Source organism: Pan troglodytes, chromosome 5 (genome assembly GCF_028858775.2).
Source record: "Pan troglodytes isolate AG18354 chromosome 5, NHGRI_mPanTro3-v2.0_pri, whole genome shotgun sequence".
NCBI lineage: Eukaryota > Metazoa > Chordata > Mammalia > Primates > Hominidae > Pan > Pan troglodytes.
In genome coordinates, this window is record NC_072403.2 from 101655306 (window position 1) to 101675983 (window position 20678).

The 20678-nt window shown below is 42.1% G+C and overlaps 1 protein-coding gene and 1 long non-coding RNA gene across 9 annotated transcripts in view; one reads left to right on the plus strand and one right to left on the minus strand.

The window, feature by feature from the left end:
• Positions 1-20678, plus strand: part of LOC134810212 (uncharacterized) — a 68417-nt gene that overhangs the window by 22968 nt on the left and 24771 nt on the right. The gene's annotated exons all lie outside the window — the stretch shown is intronic.
• Positions 1-20678, minus strand: part of MDN1 (midasin AAA ATPase 1) — a 188657-nt gene that overhangs the window by 18097 nt on the left and 149882 nt on the right. For all 8 annotated transcript variants that reach the window (XR_001718579.4, XR_010157740.1, XM_054686835.2 and 5 more), the window contains 15 exons: positions 20432-20594; positions 18444-18590; positions 17416-17542; positions 15951-16056; positions 15313-15428; positions 13953-14438; positions 13085-13311; positions 12392-12547; positions 12045-12208; positions 10764-10925; positions 7878-8015; positions 4346-4487; positions 2646-2821; positions 1941-2093; positions 1285-1432 (listed from right to left, as the gene is read on the minus strand). Coding sequence is in view for 6 of the 8 variants with exons in the window: in XM_054686835.2 (XP_054542810.1) it covers positions 1285-1432; positions 1941-2093; positions 2646-2821; positions 4346-4487; positions 7878-8015; positions 10764-10925; positions 12045-12208; positions 12392-12547; positions 13085-13311; positions 13953-14438; positions 15313-15428; positions 15951-16056; positions 17416-17542; positions 18444-18590; positions 20432-20594 (2611 nt within the window). In the remaining 2 variants the exon portion in view is untranslated. The remainder of the gene's footprint in view (positions 1-1284; positions 1433-1940; positions 2094-2645; positions 2822-4345; positions 4488-7877; positions 8016-10763; positions 10926-12044; positions 12209-12391; positions 12548-13084; positions 13312-13952; positions 14439-15312; positions 15429-15950; positions 16057-17415; positions 17543-18443; positions 18591-20431; positions 20595-20678) is intronic.

Here is a 20678-nt window from a genome sequence, read left to right on the forward strand (position 1 = left end):
CAAAGTGCTGGGATTATAGACATGAACCACCGCACCTGGCTAATTTTTTAATTTTTTAGAGACAGAGTCTCGTTCTGTCACCCAAGCTGGAGTGCAGTGGCGAGATCATGGCCTACTGCAGCCTCAACCTCCTGAGCTCAAGCAAGTCTCTCGCCTCAGCTCCTGAGGAGCTGGGACTACAGGTGTGTGCCATAATGCCCAACTAATTTTTTTTTCTTTGGTAGAGACAGGGTCTCACTATGTTGTTCAGGCTGGTCTCAAACTCTGAGCTCAAGTGATTCTCCCACCTTGGCTTCCCAAAGTGTTGGGATTACAGACATAAGCCTCTGCGACCAGCCTATTGGTTTTTTTTTTCCATTATCTATTATTTAATTAGCAAACAATTTTAAATAATTGTTCCTTAGTTACAAAACGAGTCTGGCTATTTAAAAGCAGACAGCGTATTACATTCTCAGTGGATTTTAATTTTCTTAATTTTATGCTTTCTTGGTAATTGATTTTGTTTGCAACTAGATTCCAAAATTAATTTTTACATAAATGGCACCTCTTATTTATTCCTTTGTAACTTGCTATTTTTGTTCTAATACAGCATTATAAAAATATACATATACATTTTTAAAAACAGATTTTATAACTATGTAACTGACTCATTTATCAGCGAGGCCAGCTCACATCTTTCTGTCTGATTAAGCAGCAGCAGGAATGGGGCCCTCTGTTACAGGGGCACCTCCAACACAATGCTTTCAACTAATACCAGATAACACTCCCTAAAGGACTCACTAGGGTTGAAAAATGGACAACAAAGGCACGAAATACTGTCATATGCCATGTGATTTCTCTTGGGATTATTTAGTCTCATTCCTCACTACACGTGACAATCAATAACTGAAACCATCATTTCCCTAAAAAAGCTATAACTGGACTCCACGACAGCTTGGTATACCCAGACTGCACAGCGTTTACACCATCCCATGAGATGGGATACACAGTAATGGCTGTGAAGAGACAGTGCTGTGTGTGAAGCACCACCAGGGCATAGCAGTGCCAAAAGCGAGAATAGGACATGACAGTAGTTTGAGAAATACCTGCTGGTTGATGAGCTGTAGGGATAATCACATGAGAAATACTACAAAGGAAAGGCAAACCATTTTCTCAGACTGGGATTGAGCCTACCAAACGTGATTTATCACCTGGCCATGACACTGAGCTAGCTTTCAAAAGAGAAATCAATTACTGTTCACTAATGTGAGTTCTAACCGGTCTCTTTGTTTCTGAAAGACGCACCTTCTCCTTCTTCATTGTCGGTGTCCTCACCACCATTCTTGTCTTCACTGTCGAGGTTCAAGTCATCTGGAAGGTCCAAAGCCTCGGGTTCTGGCACCTTTTCCTGATTGCCATGGTAAGGGTCCACCTCATTTTCATCATATTCCCTCTTTGGGACAATGGAGACAACAGGGATAAAATAAAAATACAAATATTTTTTTAAAAAGTAGAATTCCCATAAAATCAGCTCTAAGTATTTACACTGTGAGAGAATACAATATCTATTCCCTAAAATTATCTGCACACATTAGTATTTTATTTTTAGACCTTTCATGTTGGAATCTCAGATTTCACTTTCTGTGCAGGTTATCCAAGGACAAGTGGTGCTATGTTACTTAATCTCGAAGAAACTTACAAGAAGAAATAAAGAAGGGATCACAGGTTTTAGCTTCTGATCTATAGCATGAGCCCAGACAACATGTGGACTACCCTGTCAGGAACCAACAGTTATATATTTTATGTCCTGTTAAGAGCCTCTGTTGCATATTCTTTTATGAGGTAATGGGAGAGCAGTCAATGAACAGGGGAAAAAGTATCTTGAGACACCTTGAGAACTATACAGTTCAAGAGCTCTGGCCTTGAGTCAAGAGAGCGCATCAGTTTCAAATCTTCATTACCTCATCTATTTGTTCATTAATTTTGTCTTCACCTTGTCCACCATCATCAGCTTCTGCTTCTTCCTTTTCTTCCTTCTTATCTTGCTGGCTTTTATCTTTGTTTGAATTGCCACTATCCAAATTGTCATCTTTAGCAACAAGTTCAGAATCTTCCTAAATGTCAGAGGAAGAAAAAACAATCATCACACTCAATCCAAGAAACTGCTTCTGCATGGGTTGACTTTTAGACATGCATAATTTCTGCCTATTGGACCTATCCCATGGATGGCTGATAAAGTGCCATCCATGACCTAGAGAAAACAGTGCAGGTCTCCATGACAGCAGCAATATTATTAAGTGTGTGAATGGTGGGGTGAGTTTGATAATTCATTGCATCACCCTGGGCTGTTGCAGTGTTACACTCAGCCCTGGAGTTCTCCCAAGCTGGGAGCTGGAAAAATTCAGTGGCCTATAGGAGAATCAGCTTAGAACATCTGCACAGGGTCTTGTTCATCCTCCTTCATAACACATGGGATGACTCAGGTCAAGCTACTCTTAGCTCTGAATGTAATCAATAAGATAGGATAGAAAAAAGAAAAAGAGGAATAGAAAAAAGAGAACAAAACAAATACAGAAAAAGAAGAGAAGTAAATGACAGAGAATGGTAGGTTGTGGGCAGATTACCTCCTCTCAGCTTGTTTGGGAGGGGGGAAATCTTTGAATTACCTCATCCATTCCTGGTCCTGTTTCTTCAGTTTTATTGTCTTCTTCCTCCTCATCTTCCTCCTCATCGTCATCACCCCAAAGCCTCTCATCTAGTTTGTCAGCTTCCTCACCATTGAGATCGCCCATGTGTTTATCCAGGTCTCCGCCCTCACTATCTGATTTCTCATCATCCTCTTCTGAAAGGGAAGGCACTGAGCTTAGGCAGATCTCCAAACTGACCCAGTCCTGTGTATTTAAGAGAGGTGTGGACCCGCTTCCCTAGCAAGGGCCCCACCTGAGATTTATTGCCTTTTTCTACAGAACACACCCTACAGGCAGATGCCTTTAGATCTACTGACATAGTCTTACTGTGTTTTGCAAAGTAGAGGTACAAGGAAGTCTATAATGTGTGAACATATGGTAAAAAGAGTAAGGAAATACCTATGAGGATGTCTGGTTTTGGTGCTGGGGGAATGGCCATTATGGGACTCAGCAACCTGAGTTTTATGTCTGAAATGATGGGGTTGGACTAGGTGGTTTCCATGGGTCCTCCCCATCTTCAATATACTGCTATGATTTTTTCCAACACCTAAAATCAGGTCTCAATCAGAACTGTCTTCATTTGTCTTTGCACAGGGTATACTTTGCAAAAGGTCATATCCTATGTGCCTTAGGCCAACTGCCACTAAGGTCAACTTTCATTTCTGCAAGATATTCATTTTAGAGTAAGATACAGTTATCTCCAATTGGACAGAAATTTGGGGCAAGGGCTGAATTATGGTACAAACATATGACAGATGATGATGTACTTTAAAAAATCAAATTCTCAAATAATTTTTAATGACAGGGAGAATGTTCATAAGATGTTAAATGAAAAAAGCAGGCCCAGCGCGGTGGCTCACGCCTGTAATCCCAGCACTTTGGGAGGCTGAGGTGGGCGGATCATGATGTCAGGAGATTGAGACCATCCTGGCTAACATGGTGAAACCCTGTCTCTACTAAAAATACAAAAAAAAAGAATCAGCTGGATGTGGTGGCAGGCGCCTGTAGTCCCAGCTACTCAGGATGCTGAGGCAGGAGAATGGCGTGAACCCGAGAGGTGGAGCTTGCAGTGAGCCGAGATTGCACCACTGTACTCTAGTCTGGGGGACAGAGCGAGACTCCGTCTTAAAAAAAAAAAAGAAAGAAAGAAAAAAGCAGACTACAGAACGGTATATGGTTTCTGTGTGTGTATATATGCAATAAATGGAAAGAAATATACCACTATTTATTAAGTGCTATGGCTGGTAGGCCTGAGGGGGGATCTATTTCTTTTCTACATGTTTGTTCCAAATCATCTACAACAAACACCTACTATTTTTCTAATTAGGAATAAAAGGTATTTTAAACACTACAGAACAATTTGCCTTTTGTTGAAAGCCCTTTTCCATTAGGGATCATCTCCTTTCAGGCTTCCCTGAAGGGCACTACTGAGCCACTGCATCTAGCACACGAGGCAGCTAAAACATCAATGTGAGAAGAATCTATGAGACACCAGGGACTTCTGCCTCAGTGGAGGTGGTGATAGCACATGCAGCTGCTGAGGTTTTCATTTGCACTTAAGCACAGTAACCAACTTGTTTCAAAAGATTATATTAGGTTCCTTATTAGGAACATGTAATTTCCTGGATAAAATATTTATGCTTTCAGAAACAAGAATGAAGTGACAGATAATCTGAAACCTTGTTCTTCAAGCTCCCCATCATGCATTTTCCCATCAAAATCTTCCGACATCTCAATGGCATTATCCTCGCCCTTAATATCAGATTTTGAATCAGGATCCTCTTTGTCTTTTTCTTGACCCTTCTGAAATGTATCTTCCACCTACATAAAGAAGTATTAAACATAAATAAATGAAACTTTACCAATGTTTGCTTCAGCTGTGAGATATAAATGCCAAGGTTAATGGTGTAAAAATATATCTGGGAGAGGAAAAAAAAAAGAGAAACAACAGAGACAGCCACATGGAATTTGTAAAATTTCTGGAGTTAGTTTCCACTTGTTTTAATCAGAGTATAGAATTTTGTTCAGGTTTTCTTATTGGGAATTGTAAAAATAGTCCCAGAGACATTTGCAAGAATATATATTCTTTGTAGGATAAAAAATTCATCAATCTTTTATTATCCAATTCTTTAATATATTTTTGTCACTATTATCGCTGAAAGACAGTGGCCCAAGAGAATCTTGGTCATTCTTCCTTGGTTTCTATATTTCTTTTATAAAAAATTATTTTTTATGTTTTTAGACAGTGTCTCACTATGTTGCCCAGCCTGGAGTACAGTGGCACAATCATGGCTTACTGCAGCCTCAACCTCCTGGGATCAAGCAATCCTCTGCCTCAGCCTCCCCAGTAGCTGGCACCACAAGCACATACAACCACACCTGGCTAATTTTTTATTTTTTGCTAGAGACGTGGCCTTGCAATGTTGCCCAGGCTGGTCTCAACTCCTGGGCACAAGCAATTCTCCTGCCTCGGCCTCCCAAAGTGGCGGGATTACAGGTGTGAGAGACTGAGCCCAGCCTAATTTATATGTTTCTATATAATTGATGTGCTATTTGGGGCAAAAAGTTTTGTGATTGTTACCTCTTTCATTATGGTTGATTTTTGAAAGTCCTTTTTAAGGCCAGGCACGGTAGCTCATGCCTGTAATCCCAGCACTTTGGGAGGCTGAGGCGGGTGGATCACGCGGTCAGGAGTTTGAGACCAGCCTGGCCAAGATGGTGAAACACCGTCTCTACTACATATACAAAAATTAGCCAGGCGTGGTGGTGGGGGCCTGTAATCCCAGCTACTCGGGATGCTGAGGCGGGATAACTGCTTGAATCCGGGAGGTGGAGGTTGTGGCAAGCTGAGCTCATACTACTGCACTCTAGCCTGGGTGACAGAGCAAGACTCCATTTCAAAAAAAAAAAAAAAAAAGAAGTCCTTTTTAAAATACAAAAGTAATAGCCAGGCATGGTTGTTCACGCCTATAATCCCAGCACTTTGGGAGGCTGAGGCGGGCAGATCACTTGAGGTCAGGAGTTCAAGAACAGCTTGGCCAACATGGCAAAACCCTGTCTCTACTAAAAATACAAAAATTACCCTGGCATTGTGGCGTGCGCCTGTAATCCCAGCTACCTGGGAGACTGAGGCATGAAAATCTCTTGAACCCGGGAGCTGGAGGTTGCAGTTGAGCCAAGACTATGCCACTGCACTCCAGCCTTGGGGAGAGAGCAAGACTCTGTCTCCAAAATACAAAAAAACAAACAAAAAAACAAGTTTCCCCATAACACCTCCATCCTCGAAGCCTCTCAAAGAATGACTACCAACAACATTCTGGTGAACCTTTGACTTTTTTCTATGAATACACCAACATATACTTAAGTGATACAGGTGATAGTTACCAATACCTGCCTCCCAACATCTTTTTAAACAAAAAAGAGATCATGCTTTACAGACTGTTATGCAATCTGCTTTTTTCATTTTTATTTTTCTGAAACAAGGTCTTGCTCTCTTGTCCAGGCTGGAGTGCAATGGCACGATCTTGGCCCACTGCAACCTCTGCCTCCCAGGTTCAGGTGATTCTCCTGCGTCAGCTTCTGAGTAGCTGGGATTACAGATGCATGCCACCACACCCAGCTAATTTTTGTATTTTTAGTAGAGACGGAGTTTTACCATGTTGGCCAGGCTGGGTTTTGTTTTTTGTTTTGTTTTGTTTTAATTTTATAGAGACAGTGTCTCCCTATGTTGCCCCGGCTGGTCTCAAACTTCTGGCCTCAAGCAATCCTCCTGCTTTGGTCTCCCAAAGTGCTAGGAATCCAGGCGTGAGCCATCACACCCAGCCTGTAAAACACATCTCTTCTTAAAAACATCTCAGCCAGGTGTGGTGGCTCACACCTGTAATCCCAACTACTCAAGAGGCTAATGCAGGAGGACTCCTTGAGTCCAAGTCATGGCTGCAGTGAGCTATGATTATAGAACTGTACTCTAGCCTGGGCAAGAGAGCAAGACCTCATCTCTTAAAAATAAGATCTTAGGTTATTTCCATGTTGATACATACAAAACCATCTCATTCTACTTCATTAATACTTTTACCATTGTTCTGCATGGATGGTGCCATAATTTAATTCTCTTCTGATGAATATTTGGATTGTTTCACAATTTTCACCATATAAATAATGCTGTAGTAAATATCCATGTGTAGACATATATACACACTCATATACCTATTTATCTTTGACACTAGCATTTCTATAAGAAAACATGGAATTTGGGTGTCAATGAATACACATAATTTAAAATTCAGCAGACACTACCAAATTGTTCTGCAAGCTTTTTATTCCATGTAATGTTTTTTGTGTGAACTTTTCTATTAGATTTGCTTTTTCTTTTGACTTTTTTTTTCTACTAGAAAAGTAGTATACACTGATTTAGATTTGAGAAATACAGGAAGGCCAAAATAACAAAGCAATTATCTAAGGACAATATAGGTCCAAAAAAAAAAAAAATTAGAGCTCCATAACATAAATACTAGCATTATTCTTTTGGCTTTTAATTGCTTTCCAGTTTTCTCTGCCAAGGAACGGAGGGAATTTGAATTGGTTTTCTCCTTTATTTTTAATAACTATAAAATTACCTTAAATACCAGTTTCTGATCTGATTTAACTTAGAATATAAGTGATACACCCAACACACATAAATCACTCACAAATGAGACAGGCATTTAAAAAATCCATGCAATGTAACAATCTTAGTTCACAGCATCTGAATAGTTCAGAAGGTTGCTTGATTCCAACCAAAAAAGGATACAGATTTTTTAAAACACTCTATGCCTTAAAGATATACAACAGTAAAACCTATTAACAGCAAATTTTGGCATTATTGTTTAATGCAATTATCACTTAAGATAGCCAGGCCTTTTATGCTTAAAAATACTATCAAAAATACTCTAGAAAATCATCAGTAAATATCTGCCCATTTAAAAAAAAAAAAAAGTAAAAATCATTTCCTCCATAATTATAGCCAAAACCAATGATGGAGTTGCCAGGTTCCTTCCTGTGGATTTTAGGCTTTTTATTTACACCCACTGCCGAAGCACCAATGTATCTAGGGCTCTGTAGATCACAGATTAAAAATTATTAACCTAGTAAAAACCGTTTTTATGTGTAACTTACATGTTGAAAAGAGAGAGAGTGATCTTCTGTCAACTGTATACCTATGTGAAAACGTACCTGTTCTTCATTTTCGATCTGGTCACTCACATCCTTCATGCCCTCGCCTTCTCCAATTCCACCTCCCTCATAGTCATGGAACTCAGTTGCTCCCTCTCCAGCTGAATCTTCCATAAATTCTTTGGGCAAGCAAAATCCCTTAGAAAAAAGAAAAAGGAAGTGAACAATTAGGCACAAAAGCAATTTTAAAAGGAGATTTTCATTCTTGCCACAGGAAAACAATTTAAACACATACTGAATTCTTTTTCTAGCTCATTATCTTAAATCCGCTGGAAGTACAAGAGACTTCTGACATTCTTCTCCTCTTTGGTGCTAATAGTTATGCAGTTTCACAGCTTGACATCAGATTTAACATATGACTTGACTTTGTAGAAGCCTCTGGCATGTGGTCATTTGTCACTTTGCCAAGACAAAAACCTAAATGAAGTATACTAGAAGGACAGTATTTTGGAAAAAGTCCTTGAGTAAGGGCAGAACAGGCTCTGGAGAGAACACAGTCAGACATAGTAATAACTGTGAAATGTTGAAAAAAACTATTTTATACAGGAAAATAACCTGAGAAGAATACTAGCCTGCTGAGCAGAAGTAAAAAGAAAAAGTAGTAGTGACTCTCAATCAGAAAGTTTAATTTTGTAAGAGAAAATATATACTATGAAGATATATCTGAGGATGGGAATGCACAAAAAAATAAGCTGCTAATTAGCAAGGAATTAAGATCCCAAACCAGTAAACACTAATTATGACTTGGTTACACAGAAACAGCTTCCTGCGGATCAAGAGCTTTAATTACAGCCTAGATCTATTATCTTAGCACTGTCTAACCTACTCTCAAGTTCCCTTGGAACTACTCAGAAAAGATATGAATACAATTTGGACACTTAGAAAAATTTTTAACAAGCCAAACCCACTTTTAGGACATATATTCTCAGAATGTTGATAGGAAAATACAGTTTGGCTTACTTGCTTAATTTTCCCATTGAACTACATTATTTAAATGAGAGACATTCAGAAATAGACGAAGAATACAACCACATAGGAGGGAGTTTCAGATGCCCTTACCAGAGTATATCATTGCAGTTGCTACGTCTGGGATAGCCACAGGGCTCCCAACATTCTGCACATATCAGAACCATTCCTACCCGCAAACAGACAAAGGTTTGAAAGGCCAAAGTCATTCTACAGACTGTCAGACAAAAGCTACGGTGCAAATGGACAAATCCAGCTGAGCCAAATCTCAAGGCACCCGAACCACACATTTTCCTGCCACTGTCTTTAGTATACAGTGTTTTCTCCAAGAAGCAATGGAATGTTAAGGCTGGCTTGGTGCCCACCAGAGGCAGAGAAACCTGAGACTCATTCTTTTACTTATTATTACTTTTTATTATTATTATTACTGTTACTTATCATTACTACAGATAAACATATTTATCCTCTTGATACAAGGCATTAGGCTTGGCTTCCACTTTTTACCTCTTTCCAGTATTTCAGAGACTCGGAACTAAGAACTCTTAATTGTTTATAAGAAATCTAGACCCCATCTTCAGTTTGTAAATTCATATCTTCCTCAAGTACATCTCATCTGTATTAAGCTTGGAGAAAATCTTAGAATGCTAAGGAAGAACAAAAACAAAACTTATATACTCAAATGCAGGTGGTTCTCACAAAAATGCATATGAGTATAGGCAGATCTCATTTTACAAATGAGGAAATTGAGGCTTGGTGAGGTTAAGAGAGACCGAGAGCTGGATATCTCTATGACTAGACCTACCCACACCATGTTGCTGTTAGATTTCACTGTCTACTGCCCCTGAGTTTCAAGGGGAGGGTCTACAATCTCTACAACCTCAGTGCTTTTCACAATACCGGGTACATGGCTGAATGAACAAATGACTTCCCTGCTAAAGAAAAAAACTGGCTGGGCGCAGTGGCTCACACATGTAATCCCAGCACTTTGGGAGGCCGAGGTGGACAGATCACGAGGTCAGGAGATCGAGACCGTCCTGGCCAATGTGGTGAAACCCTGTCTCTACTAAAAATACAAAAATTAGCCAGGCGTGGTGGCACGTGCCTGTAATCACGTGGAGATTACAATTACAATTACAATTTTGGAGACTCTGTCTCCAAAAAAACATATATATATATGTATTTTTTTTTTTTTGAGATGCAGTTTTGCTCTTGTTGCCCAGGCTGGAGTGCAATGGCATGATTTTGGCTCACTGCAACCTCCGCCTCCCCGGGTTCAAGCAATTCTGTCTCAGCCTCTTGAGTAGCTGGGATTACAGGCACATGCCACCACACCCAGCTAATTTTTGTATTTTTAGTAGAGATGGGGTTTCATCATAATATTGGTCAGGCTGGTCTCGAACTCCTGACCTCAGGTGATCCACCCGCCTCAGCCTCCCAAAGTGCTGGGATTACAGGCGTGAGCCACCACAACAGGCGAAAAACACTCTAATAATAACAGGCCCATTATCATTTAATCATAATTACACCAACATGGTTAAAAGAAAACTTAATAACCTTAAGGGTTTATCCTAGAACTCTAGTTCAAGAGTTATCTGAAGAAGATTTAAATTGGGGATGGGAAGGGAAGGGTGTTAACAGACAGCAGCAGCTTTTAGACAGCGCTGGAGTTTAGGGAACTCGTCAGTTTAGGGGAAAGGGTGGGTTGGGGATAGGAGGTATCATCTGCAGGTTCTGAGACTTTAGTGGAAACAGCGTTAGCAAAAGGATGCCAGACAAAGCCCTAAATAATCTACAGGGAGAGCAAATCACATCCTGCTATTTGTGGTGGTCCAAAATAAAAGCCTATCACACCAAAGACTAATGACATGAAATTTACTTGGGTCCCTGCTGCTCACAGTGCACCATGTGAACAGTCCTTACCTTCTGGGCAAGCTCTGTAAAGACCTGGGCAAGCACAGAGAGCAGCTTTGCAGTACTACGGTGAGTTGCTAAAGACATGGTCAGGAAGAAGAGGACGAGGTCTGAGTAGCTGGAGAGGACCGGCACCAGGCGCACCAGCAAGGAACAGGATTGGCTGAAGAACTGAGACCAAAACAAAACAAAAGGCCTGCTCACACTGCTTGGCAGGTACCAGGTTTCCATTCTGGAACTAGATAGTGGTGGTAATTGCACAACATTGTGAATGTACTAAATAGTACTAATGGCAAGTTACATGTATGTGTTTGTAACCTCCACCCACCCCAATACACACAGCTGAGATTTCTTCATTTACATATATCGTCACAAAAGTACAATCTCAAACCGATGTCTCCTTTGGCTAACAATGTTGGTTTTTTAAAAATAGAATGTTGGCCAGGCACAGTGGCTCACGCCTTTAATCCCAGCACTTTGGGAGGCCAAAGTGGGTAGACTGCTTGAGCCCAGGAGTTCAAGTTCATGTTGCCTGGGCAACATGGCAAAACCCCATTTCTACAAAAAATACCAAACAAAAAAAACATATAGCCAGAACCCATCTCTACAAAACTTTAAAAATTAGCTGGGCATGGTGGTGCATGCCTATACTGCCAGCTATCTGGGAGGCTGAGGTGTGAGGATCACCTGAGCCCAGGAGGTCAAGGCTACAGTGAGCCATGGTCATGCCACCACACTCTCCAGCCTCGACAACAGAATGAGACCGTGTCCCAAAATAAAATAAATAAGAAAAATAAAATGTTTATAAATAAATTCTGCTGATTCAAAGTTAGCACCGGAAGCAATGCTACAGAATAACATACAATGTCCTGCAAACTAAGTTGCTTCTCTGGACTTACTGTAAAGCCTACAACTGCTTACTCTGTTTGCTTATTGTAGTGGGAATGGTGGTTACACAGGATGGCTGCTTAGCCTCAGTTGATAACATCGTCTATCAGTAACATCAGATACTTGGGAGTATGTGAATAAGATATGAAAGAATCCTAATATAATGGATATTCTGAATGGTTAGCATTTCTGCACCTATGCATCTAACAATTAGCTAGCAAGCCCTAAGCTCTTCAAAGCTTGTCAATGACTTTGCACGTATAAATAAAGAGACCAAGTTCTTAGTGATTTTGGCACTGAGGCCTGCTCTGGCACTTATCTACGTGGAGGGAGGTAAAGCCCACTCTGCCTTTGCTCAGTGCATTCTGAAGAGGAAGAAGTTTGTAAAGAACAGTTAGTTACCAGGTGCTTTGCTGCTGTGCCATCCTCACCGTACGATTTCAGCCTCTCCAACAGCTCGGAGATGGCAGAAATTATTTTCTGCACGTGCAAAGTGCTCACATCGGCCCAGAAGTCATCCTCTAAGAGTTTTGTTAGATGTCCTGATTGCAGTCTCTCAAAGCCTACTGCCTCATTCATTCAGAGAAAATAACAACATGATGAATAACAGAAAACAAATCCTTTTATCTCTATCCATGCAGTTATCTGTTTCTAACATCCATCCTTAACTATTTAGCCACAGAAATAAATCATCAAACACAAAAATTAAATCAGGCATGAAACTAATTTCTGCCTGATTTCAGACATACCATACTCTTCTTGTGGGCTTGCTTGGTCAGTGTTCTCCTCTGCTTTTTCATTCTTTCTTTCTTCTAAGTTCTGGATGGCACAGAGGATGGCTCGGATGGCAATTTCCATTTGCTCTGAAAAATCTTCCACAAATCCTTCGTCCAACATTTGATTTCCTAGCAGGTAACATGGTGCAAAACAAACATACAAACAAAAGACACCAATCATTTGCTTTAATGCCTCTGGAAATCATTAAAAATACTCATTTATTGATGAGCCACTGTGTCAAGCTGTGCCAGATACAAAGAAGAGACAAATTCCTTGCTTCGATAAACCTACAAGTTTATTACCTTGTATTAAAACATTTTTACTAAAATAATGTAAAAAATATAAAAATAACAGTTAAGACAGTATGAATAAACACTAACTTAGTCCAAATATCAGTGCCAAGCTTTTTCAATCTAAGGGAAAACTAACAGACAGTGAGCTGATGCTGCCTTCCTATGTGTGTTACAAAGTATGTAACAGGCATCCAAACAAATGGGGCAAAAAAGTTAAGAGCTGTGGATTTCAACCGCACCTCCCTGCCTCAGAACCCTGGACAGGTACATGTAGACCAAAATATAATGTGTCTTTAGGACAATGAGACTTACATCTATAAGACATCATTTCTACACTGGACTTTCATTCCCTGACTGAACAATATTCCTTACCTCCTTGGCTACCTGAAGTAAGCAGATGGGTCTTCCAGGTAGTAAAGTCAGCCATGGCTTTACTAATTTCTCCTCTTACATATTCCAGACTTTCAACTAGTGCCATTTGTGAGTCTCTTTGCTCAACCTCCATCCCTGGAATAATGAACAAGGACTCTAGGCCCTGCAAATGAACTGACACCTGGGACAAGCAACTCAGCGCAGAAGAGCAAACTTCAAAATCTTTCCTGCAACAGAAATGCCACAATGTTGAAAGGAATGCATTACAGTTCCCACAAACACACACCCCTCCCTGCAACCACTACAAGATATGCAAGGTAGAACTCATCATAGCTGAAGGTTTACGGCTAAACACATGCCACAAAGTGCTGTGCAGGTCCACTGAGTAACAGAGGACTGAAGCACAATTATTTTCATAATTTGATTCTACTACTAAACACCTAGGTTTAGTAATGGAATAAATTACTAAATTTATTCCATTAATGATAAATTTATTCCATTAATTTATCCCAATAAATGGTAAACTTATTCCATTAATGATATTCCATTATCATTAGTATTTGGTGTGACAGGCTTTTATTTTGGACCACCACAAATGGCAGGATGTGATTTGCTCTCCCTGTGGATTATTTAGGGCTTTGTCTGGCATCCTTTTGCTAACGCTGTTTCCGCTGAAGTCTCAGAACCTGCAGATGACACCCCCTATCCCCACCCCACCCCATCCCCCAAACCGACGAGTTCCCTAGGCTCCAGCGCTGTCTAAAAGCTGCTGCTTTCTGTTCACACCCTTCCCTTCCCACCCCCAATTTAGATAAGCACAATAAGAACCTAAGCACACAGAGAAGTGTAAAGACATAGACACACTTACCAAGAATGAAAGAGAGTCTCACAAGACTGCTGTCTAATTTTGTCGACGTCAGCTTTCACTGTTTTAATGGTTTTTAGCATCTCTGTTAATCTCGTAGTTGACTGTTGCCAAAGGTGATCCTGTTTCCGCATCCGGCAACCAGAGGGCAGCTGACTTCCAGGTATTGGAGATGGGTAGCTCAGATTGGAAGGAATTAGGTCCAGCACTACTCCACAAAGTTGTCCCTTGCTAAGTTCTGGTCCTTCCAGGCAGGGGGCAGGAGGCTGCCCCAGTACCTGGACATTGCCATGGCCTGGAGCTGGCCCTACACTGGGGCAGCACTGGAGGAGCCAGGAGAGCTGCTCAAGCAGGATCTGGCACTGCATGGCCAGGTGCTGCAGGCGCTCTGTCCACTGCTGCACGCCATCCTGAGGGGGGAAAGCCACGGGGTAGGCCTGGGGCCCCATCAGCCTGCTGTGAATCTCTTGCACACAGCTGAGGAGGTTCCTGTACAGAGAAACCCATGGGAAAAACACAATGAATGGCACCTTAAACCACTTTACCACATTGTTTTAAAAGAAATTTGTGTTTCTGAACAAGCATGGGCTTTTTCATACAGTCAAGAAGGAAGAATCCCCCAGATAGGTAAAAAGTCTGTTAAAATGCCTCCCAAAGTACTTAAACCCATCCCTCAGTCTTTCAGGAGAAGTATCACAACACAACCACACCACTACAGTGACTTCAACTAGCATTATCTAGTAAATGTGCTGTACTTTGCTACGTAAACCCTAATGAATGGAGCAGAAAATACCTGAAGCTAAAGTGAATAGTCTGGAAATACTGTCCTTCAGCCACGAATCCATTCAACAGATGACGACAACCTTCCTAACTGTCCTCATCTCTTAATTATTTGTTTCCATTGAGGAGCCTCCATATATGGCTCAGATTGCCATTTGGGGGATCCCCAAAGCCTAAGTAACAGAAGCAGACTCAAATCTCATCGGTGCCCAAGACCATCTCACCCTAATACCATGAACACAAGCCTAACTATTGGCCCACATGGACTTTTGGCAATGTATATCCTCATTCCAGACACAGGTATAGTTCACCCATGACAATTTTCACTGCCTGACACAGCCCTGAAATCTCTGCAGCTCCATATTCTCAGGAGGTTCAGAGCACGGAGGGAGAGGGACACTAGAGGCATATCACTGAAAGCAAGGGGCAGAGCTGGGAGAAACCCTACCTGCCTCTTTGGGCCTTAAATTCATTTCACAATTGAGAGCATGTCTTACTCCTCTCCCCACATGCAGCAACTCTGAGCTGACTTCGATCTAATTCTTCCCAATTCATGCCACAAGCCCAACTCATCGGCTGATACCTGAGGATGATCCACTGCTCACTGAGCGTGGTCAGGGAGCGCCGCTGTCGGACGAGCATCTTCATCAAATGTGCTGAGAACCCTCTGCACCTCTCCACATTGCCCATGCCCATTTCCTGGCAGAAGAAGGAAAAACATGCTGAAGGGGCTGCTGACAAACATCACCCACAGATGTGCCTCTAGAAAGCTGTTTCTACTATAAGCGTCAGACATGCCACACTCTAGAGGTGACATATTCATTTTTTTGAGCAGTGTTTCTCCAATTATGCTTGCACAGATCATTGATATTCCATAGACAGGAACTGGATTTAACTCCAAAATGCATTTATTAGTGGTATTTTCTCAATTCACAAAGGGAAGAAAGATCTAAAGATGGCATTCTCAATTTGAAGTTTTTAATTTTTCTTGAACATTAAGAAAATCTGTCCTGCTGGCAAGTGTAACTGAATTTATTTAAGGTGTTCTGATTTTGCACAAAATTACATTGATGTATATTTTAAGTTTAAGGATGTACTGCAAAAAGCTCAGTTCCACTAACAGGCTGTTATCACTTAACAAGGTCTGAGAATGCGGCCCTGGGATGAACAGAACAAGGGCTTTCCCTGAGCCCCTGCAAGACTCATGTTCTATCATTCTACCTTGGCAGGAGTTGCTAGTGCTGCATTAAGCCTGGCATGCCGTGCAAGAGAGCGATAAAAATACTTCTGGCATCCATCCCATGAAGACGAGATTTCTGTAAGCAGCCTGGAAAAGATATCAACATCGTTTACTTAATTAAAACCACGCTCTCCCACCCCAGATCCTGAAAACTCAGATATTGGTATATTTGGCCATAACCAAGAGTCAGCTGTCTGAATAGGTTTATTTCTATGAGGAATCATTCAGTGAGGCACTCATTAGTCCTTTACTTAACTCAGCACTGGAAGTATCAGGGGAAATAAATTATGCTGACAATATGGTTTCTTCAATGAAATCTTCCTATCTTGGCAGTGGAGGCTAGGGGGTCATAAACTCTGATGCCTACAGGGGCCAGGCAAATAACATAAGAGGACTAAGGACAGCCAAGCATAAAATGATGCATGGCAGTGACAGCTGACCTCAACGTGGGGAAGACACAGGGGTTGTTGAGGGCTCAAGTAAGCTGGAGAGCATGTGTCCTATCAAAAGGAGGAAACTACTATTCAGCTACAGCGCTGCTGACTGAATGGGAATGCAAGCCCACTTCGCAAATTTTCCTGAAAAAGAATGCTTATGTAAAATTTCCCCTTTCTACAATGTTCTGTTGAATTCAAATTTAAAGCCCTGGGAGCAAATAAAACACACATGTGTACTATACCCAGTTCATGCAAAGCATCATTCACCACATCCTCTGCTGTGTTGTAAACAGAGGTAGCTCTGCCTGTCTCAGTAGTGTATGGACTTGCAAATTCAATAACATATTAGAACTTATGAGGAGTGTATGTATATAGAGCAACTAAAAGTATACCATTTTCTAATAGGTTTCCACATGTATGATCAAATGAAGCAAGTAGACCTCAGGAAAATCAAAAGACAAAAAAAAAAAAAAAAAGGGAAGAAGAAGAATGGAGAGGTGAATGCAAGGAAGAAAGAGAAAGAAAATAAATGTTTTTTTTCTTTTTTTTTTTGACAGAGTCTTACTTTGCTGCCCAGGCTGGAGTGCAGTGGTGTAATCTCAGCTCACTGCAACCTCCACCTCCCAGGTTCAAGCAATACTCCTGCCTCGGCCTCCTGAGCAGCTGGGATTATAGGCATGTGCCACCATGCCTGGCTAATATTCTGTATTTTTAGTAGACACAGGGTTTTGCCATGTTGGTCAGGCTGGTCTTGAACTCCTGACCTCAAGTGATCTGCCCACCTGAGACTCCCAAAGTGCTGGGATTACAGTCATGAACCACTGCACCCAGCCTCACACTCTCATTTGAATGTCCATCAGGAGTCAGATCCTGAGCCAGGCACTTTTGTAAGTGGTAGCCACAGTGGTATTGCTATCCCCATTTTTGCAATTTGCAAATGAGGACAAGGAGTTTTAAATTACTTGCTCCATTTATAAGTAGGGAAAAAACAAAACAAAAACAGACAAACCTAGAATCAGCCTCCTGAGTGCTGCTGACGATGGACAATGCGCTCTGGAGATCTAATGGGTGAAGATGAAGCATCTCTTGAGGGTTTTTTGAACGGGCCCAAGCAAGACCTTTGCGATACGACAAACCTAGGAAATAAACAGCATTTCTTTAAGCAAAGATGCTTAGTAGAGAATGGATGTGCCCCCCTCTCCCCTGCTACTCAAAGCAAAGTCTTCTAAACAGCATCACCTGAGAGCTTGTTAGAAATGCAGACTCTCAGGCTGCACCCACACCAACTGAAACAGGATCTGTAGCTGCACTTCCACAAGATTCCCCAGGTGATTCACATGCACGTTCAAGTTTGAGAAGCACTGCTCTCTATGCTATGCTGCAAGCATATGGTACAGCACGTGGTGACAGAAATTTTAAAAATACAGATTCTGCCAGGCACAGTGGCTCACGCCTGTAATCCCAGCACTTTGGGAGGCTGAGGCGGGTGGATCACGAGGTCAGGAGATTGAGACCATCCTGGCTAACACGGTGAAACCCTGTCTCTAGTAAAAATACAAAAATCAGCCGGGCGTGGTGGCACGCGCCTGTAGTCCCAGCTACTTGGGAGGCTGAGGCAGGAGAATCGCTTGAACCCAGGAGGCAGAGGTTGCAGTGAGCCAAAATCACGCCATTGCACTCCAGCCTGGGCAACAAGAGGCGGAGGTTGCAGTGAGCTGAGATCACACCGCTGCACTCCAGCCTGGGCAACAGAGCGAGACTCAGTCTCAAAAAAATAAAATTAAATAAATAAATAAATAAAAATATAGATTCCGAGAAACCTCATACAAAGCGGGAAATATTTGGGAATCATGGATGGCTGGTCATAGGATTTTCCTGCATGTGAGTGGAACTCTTAGACATCTGGAAACCTTGCCTGTACCTTCTGTTGTCCACCATCTCAACTGTCTATGGAATTTCCCCCCAAAATCAGTCATGTCATTTCTCTCCCTAAAAGTTGGTGACTACATTTCACTGGGTTTCAAGTGAGAACCTTACCAATTTTTGCAAGGTGTTTAAAGAGGTCTGACAAAGCTCGCTGTTTTTGCATGAGAATGTGCTTGGCTTCTGACCGCTGCTTCTCCTTCTCTGCAGAGGGTTCCACCTTTAAGCTCTGCAGCTCACTCACAGAGGAAATCACTTCACCTGTAAGGGAAAACAAGGCGGGGAGGGGAGACAATAAGAAAATCCCAGGGGTCTGGTAATGTGTTTGTTACCCAACACCAGGGACCTTCTGGAGAACAAAGGCCAAGTATCATTCATCTTTATACCCTGGGTACTTAACATAGTCCCTAGCGTTTGGTAAAATCTCATTAAGTGTTTTAACCAAACTGGTCAAGGTGCATGGAAATAGAAAAATAACACACAGGATTTCAAATCTCTTGACAATAACAACCCGAACAGCAGCAGTCATTCTTTTGTATTTAGGGGTTTTATAATCTATCAAGCAAATGCACTTACTGAGCACCAACTATGTGCAGTGCATTATACTAGAAATTTATAATCACTTGAAGGAAATTTCAGATTAATATAATATGTATTGAGTTTCCACTTGTAGCTAGTACATGGTAAATTCTCTTTTCATGTGCACAACTTCAGAAGCACCTATTTGTAGCTCCATTTTACAGACTTCAAGAAAGGCTCAGTGAGGTCTAGTCACTATCTGAAGGCCATGTGGTGAACGAGTAGATGAGCCAGGACTTGAACACTGGCCTACCTTACTCCAAAGCCCAAGTTCTTTCTATACAGCACCAAGCTGCCTTCCTGAATACACCTGGGTACCAATAACACAAGGGTGCCGCCTCCCTGTTGCAGGCAGTGTTATAGGCTGGGTTGTGTCTTCCCCCTCAATTCATATGTTAAAGTCCCAACCCCCAGAACTTCAGAATGTGACTGTATCTGGAGACAGGGCCTTTAGAGAGGTAATGAAGGTGAAATAAGAATGGGCTCTAATCTAATCTGACTGAAGTCCTTAAAAGAAGAGATCAGGACACAGAACACACAGATGAAGAGTGACCACGGGAGGACACAGTGAGAAGGTGCATCTGCAAGCCAAGGAGAGAGGCTTCAGAAGTAATCAACCTTGCTGACATCTTGATCTTGGACTTTTAGCCTCACACTGAAGCCACCCAGTCTGTGATACTATATTAAGGCAGCACTACCAGCCAAATATAGGCAGTCACCGGTGAGCACAAGGACACCAAAGACATCAGACAGTGTGGGAGAGTTAGAGGATGAGGGAGGCTTTACATCCTGCAGCGCATCCCCTCTCCAGGAGATGCAAATGGATCTGTATTCCACTCACCCCCACCCCTAGGCCTGAGTCACCTTGAGCAACGGCTGACAAGTTTTAAAAAGGAAGAGCTCCCTGTGATTAGATGCAACCTCATTAAAGGAAGGCCAGCCTCACTGACAGCACACTCACTGCGGTTGAGGGGTAGATGGGGTGAAGGAGGTAGTCAGAGGCTGCCAGGGGCCCAAACATTCTATTAAATTCTGGGTTCCCTTCCCAGCTATTGCTGTGTTACACTATGAGATCTTCGCTCTCACCTTCCCTGAGCAAAGACAGCCTGAGAAATGAAACTGCTGTGCGTCTCTGAAGTGAAGAAAGCAAGAGGATGGGGATGAATCCTCCTCAAGTGAGACAACTTTTTGACAGTGGGGACAGCTTAGACACTGGGAAATCCACCTCTGTGCCCCTTTACTGGTAACACCAACCAACAGGAACTAGTATAGACAAGGCTCTCATAAAAGATGGCAGAGTGCCAAGTTACATGAGAGGACGACAATGTGAAAATTATGACTGTGTGTTCTCAGTAGGCTCCTGTTTCTGAGCTCTGTGGGTTTTTAAGCCCACTTGCTTATTCAATCAACTGTTCAACACTACACAAGGTATCAAAAAAGGACACAGTTGCCACATTCTCAGCCCTCCTGCGCCACTGGGGAAAACAGAAAGATCCACCCTTGACTTGGATGCTGGCACCCACCTGTGAACTGATCAAGGCCCTCCACAAGGCGAGGCAGGGGGCTCTCCTTCATGAACGTCAGGCACATCTTCCTCATGCGTTTCCTGAGCTTTGGCAAGCGACGCAGAAGCTCCCCTTCCAAGCCGGAAGGAGCAGCGCCCTGACACCACTCTGGAATTGTGGCCTGTGAGACAAAAGACAGGTTAGCCTCACTGCCAAGAATGACAGGCAATGTCCCTGCAACGGAATGAAATTTAACTGTTGTTCA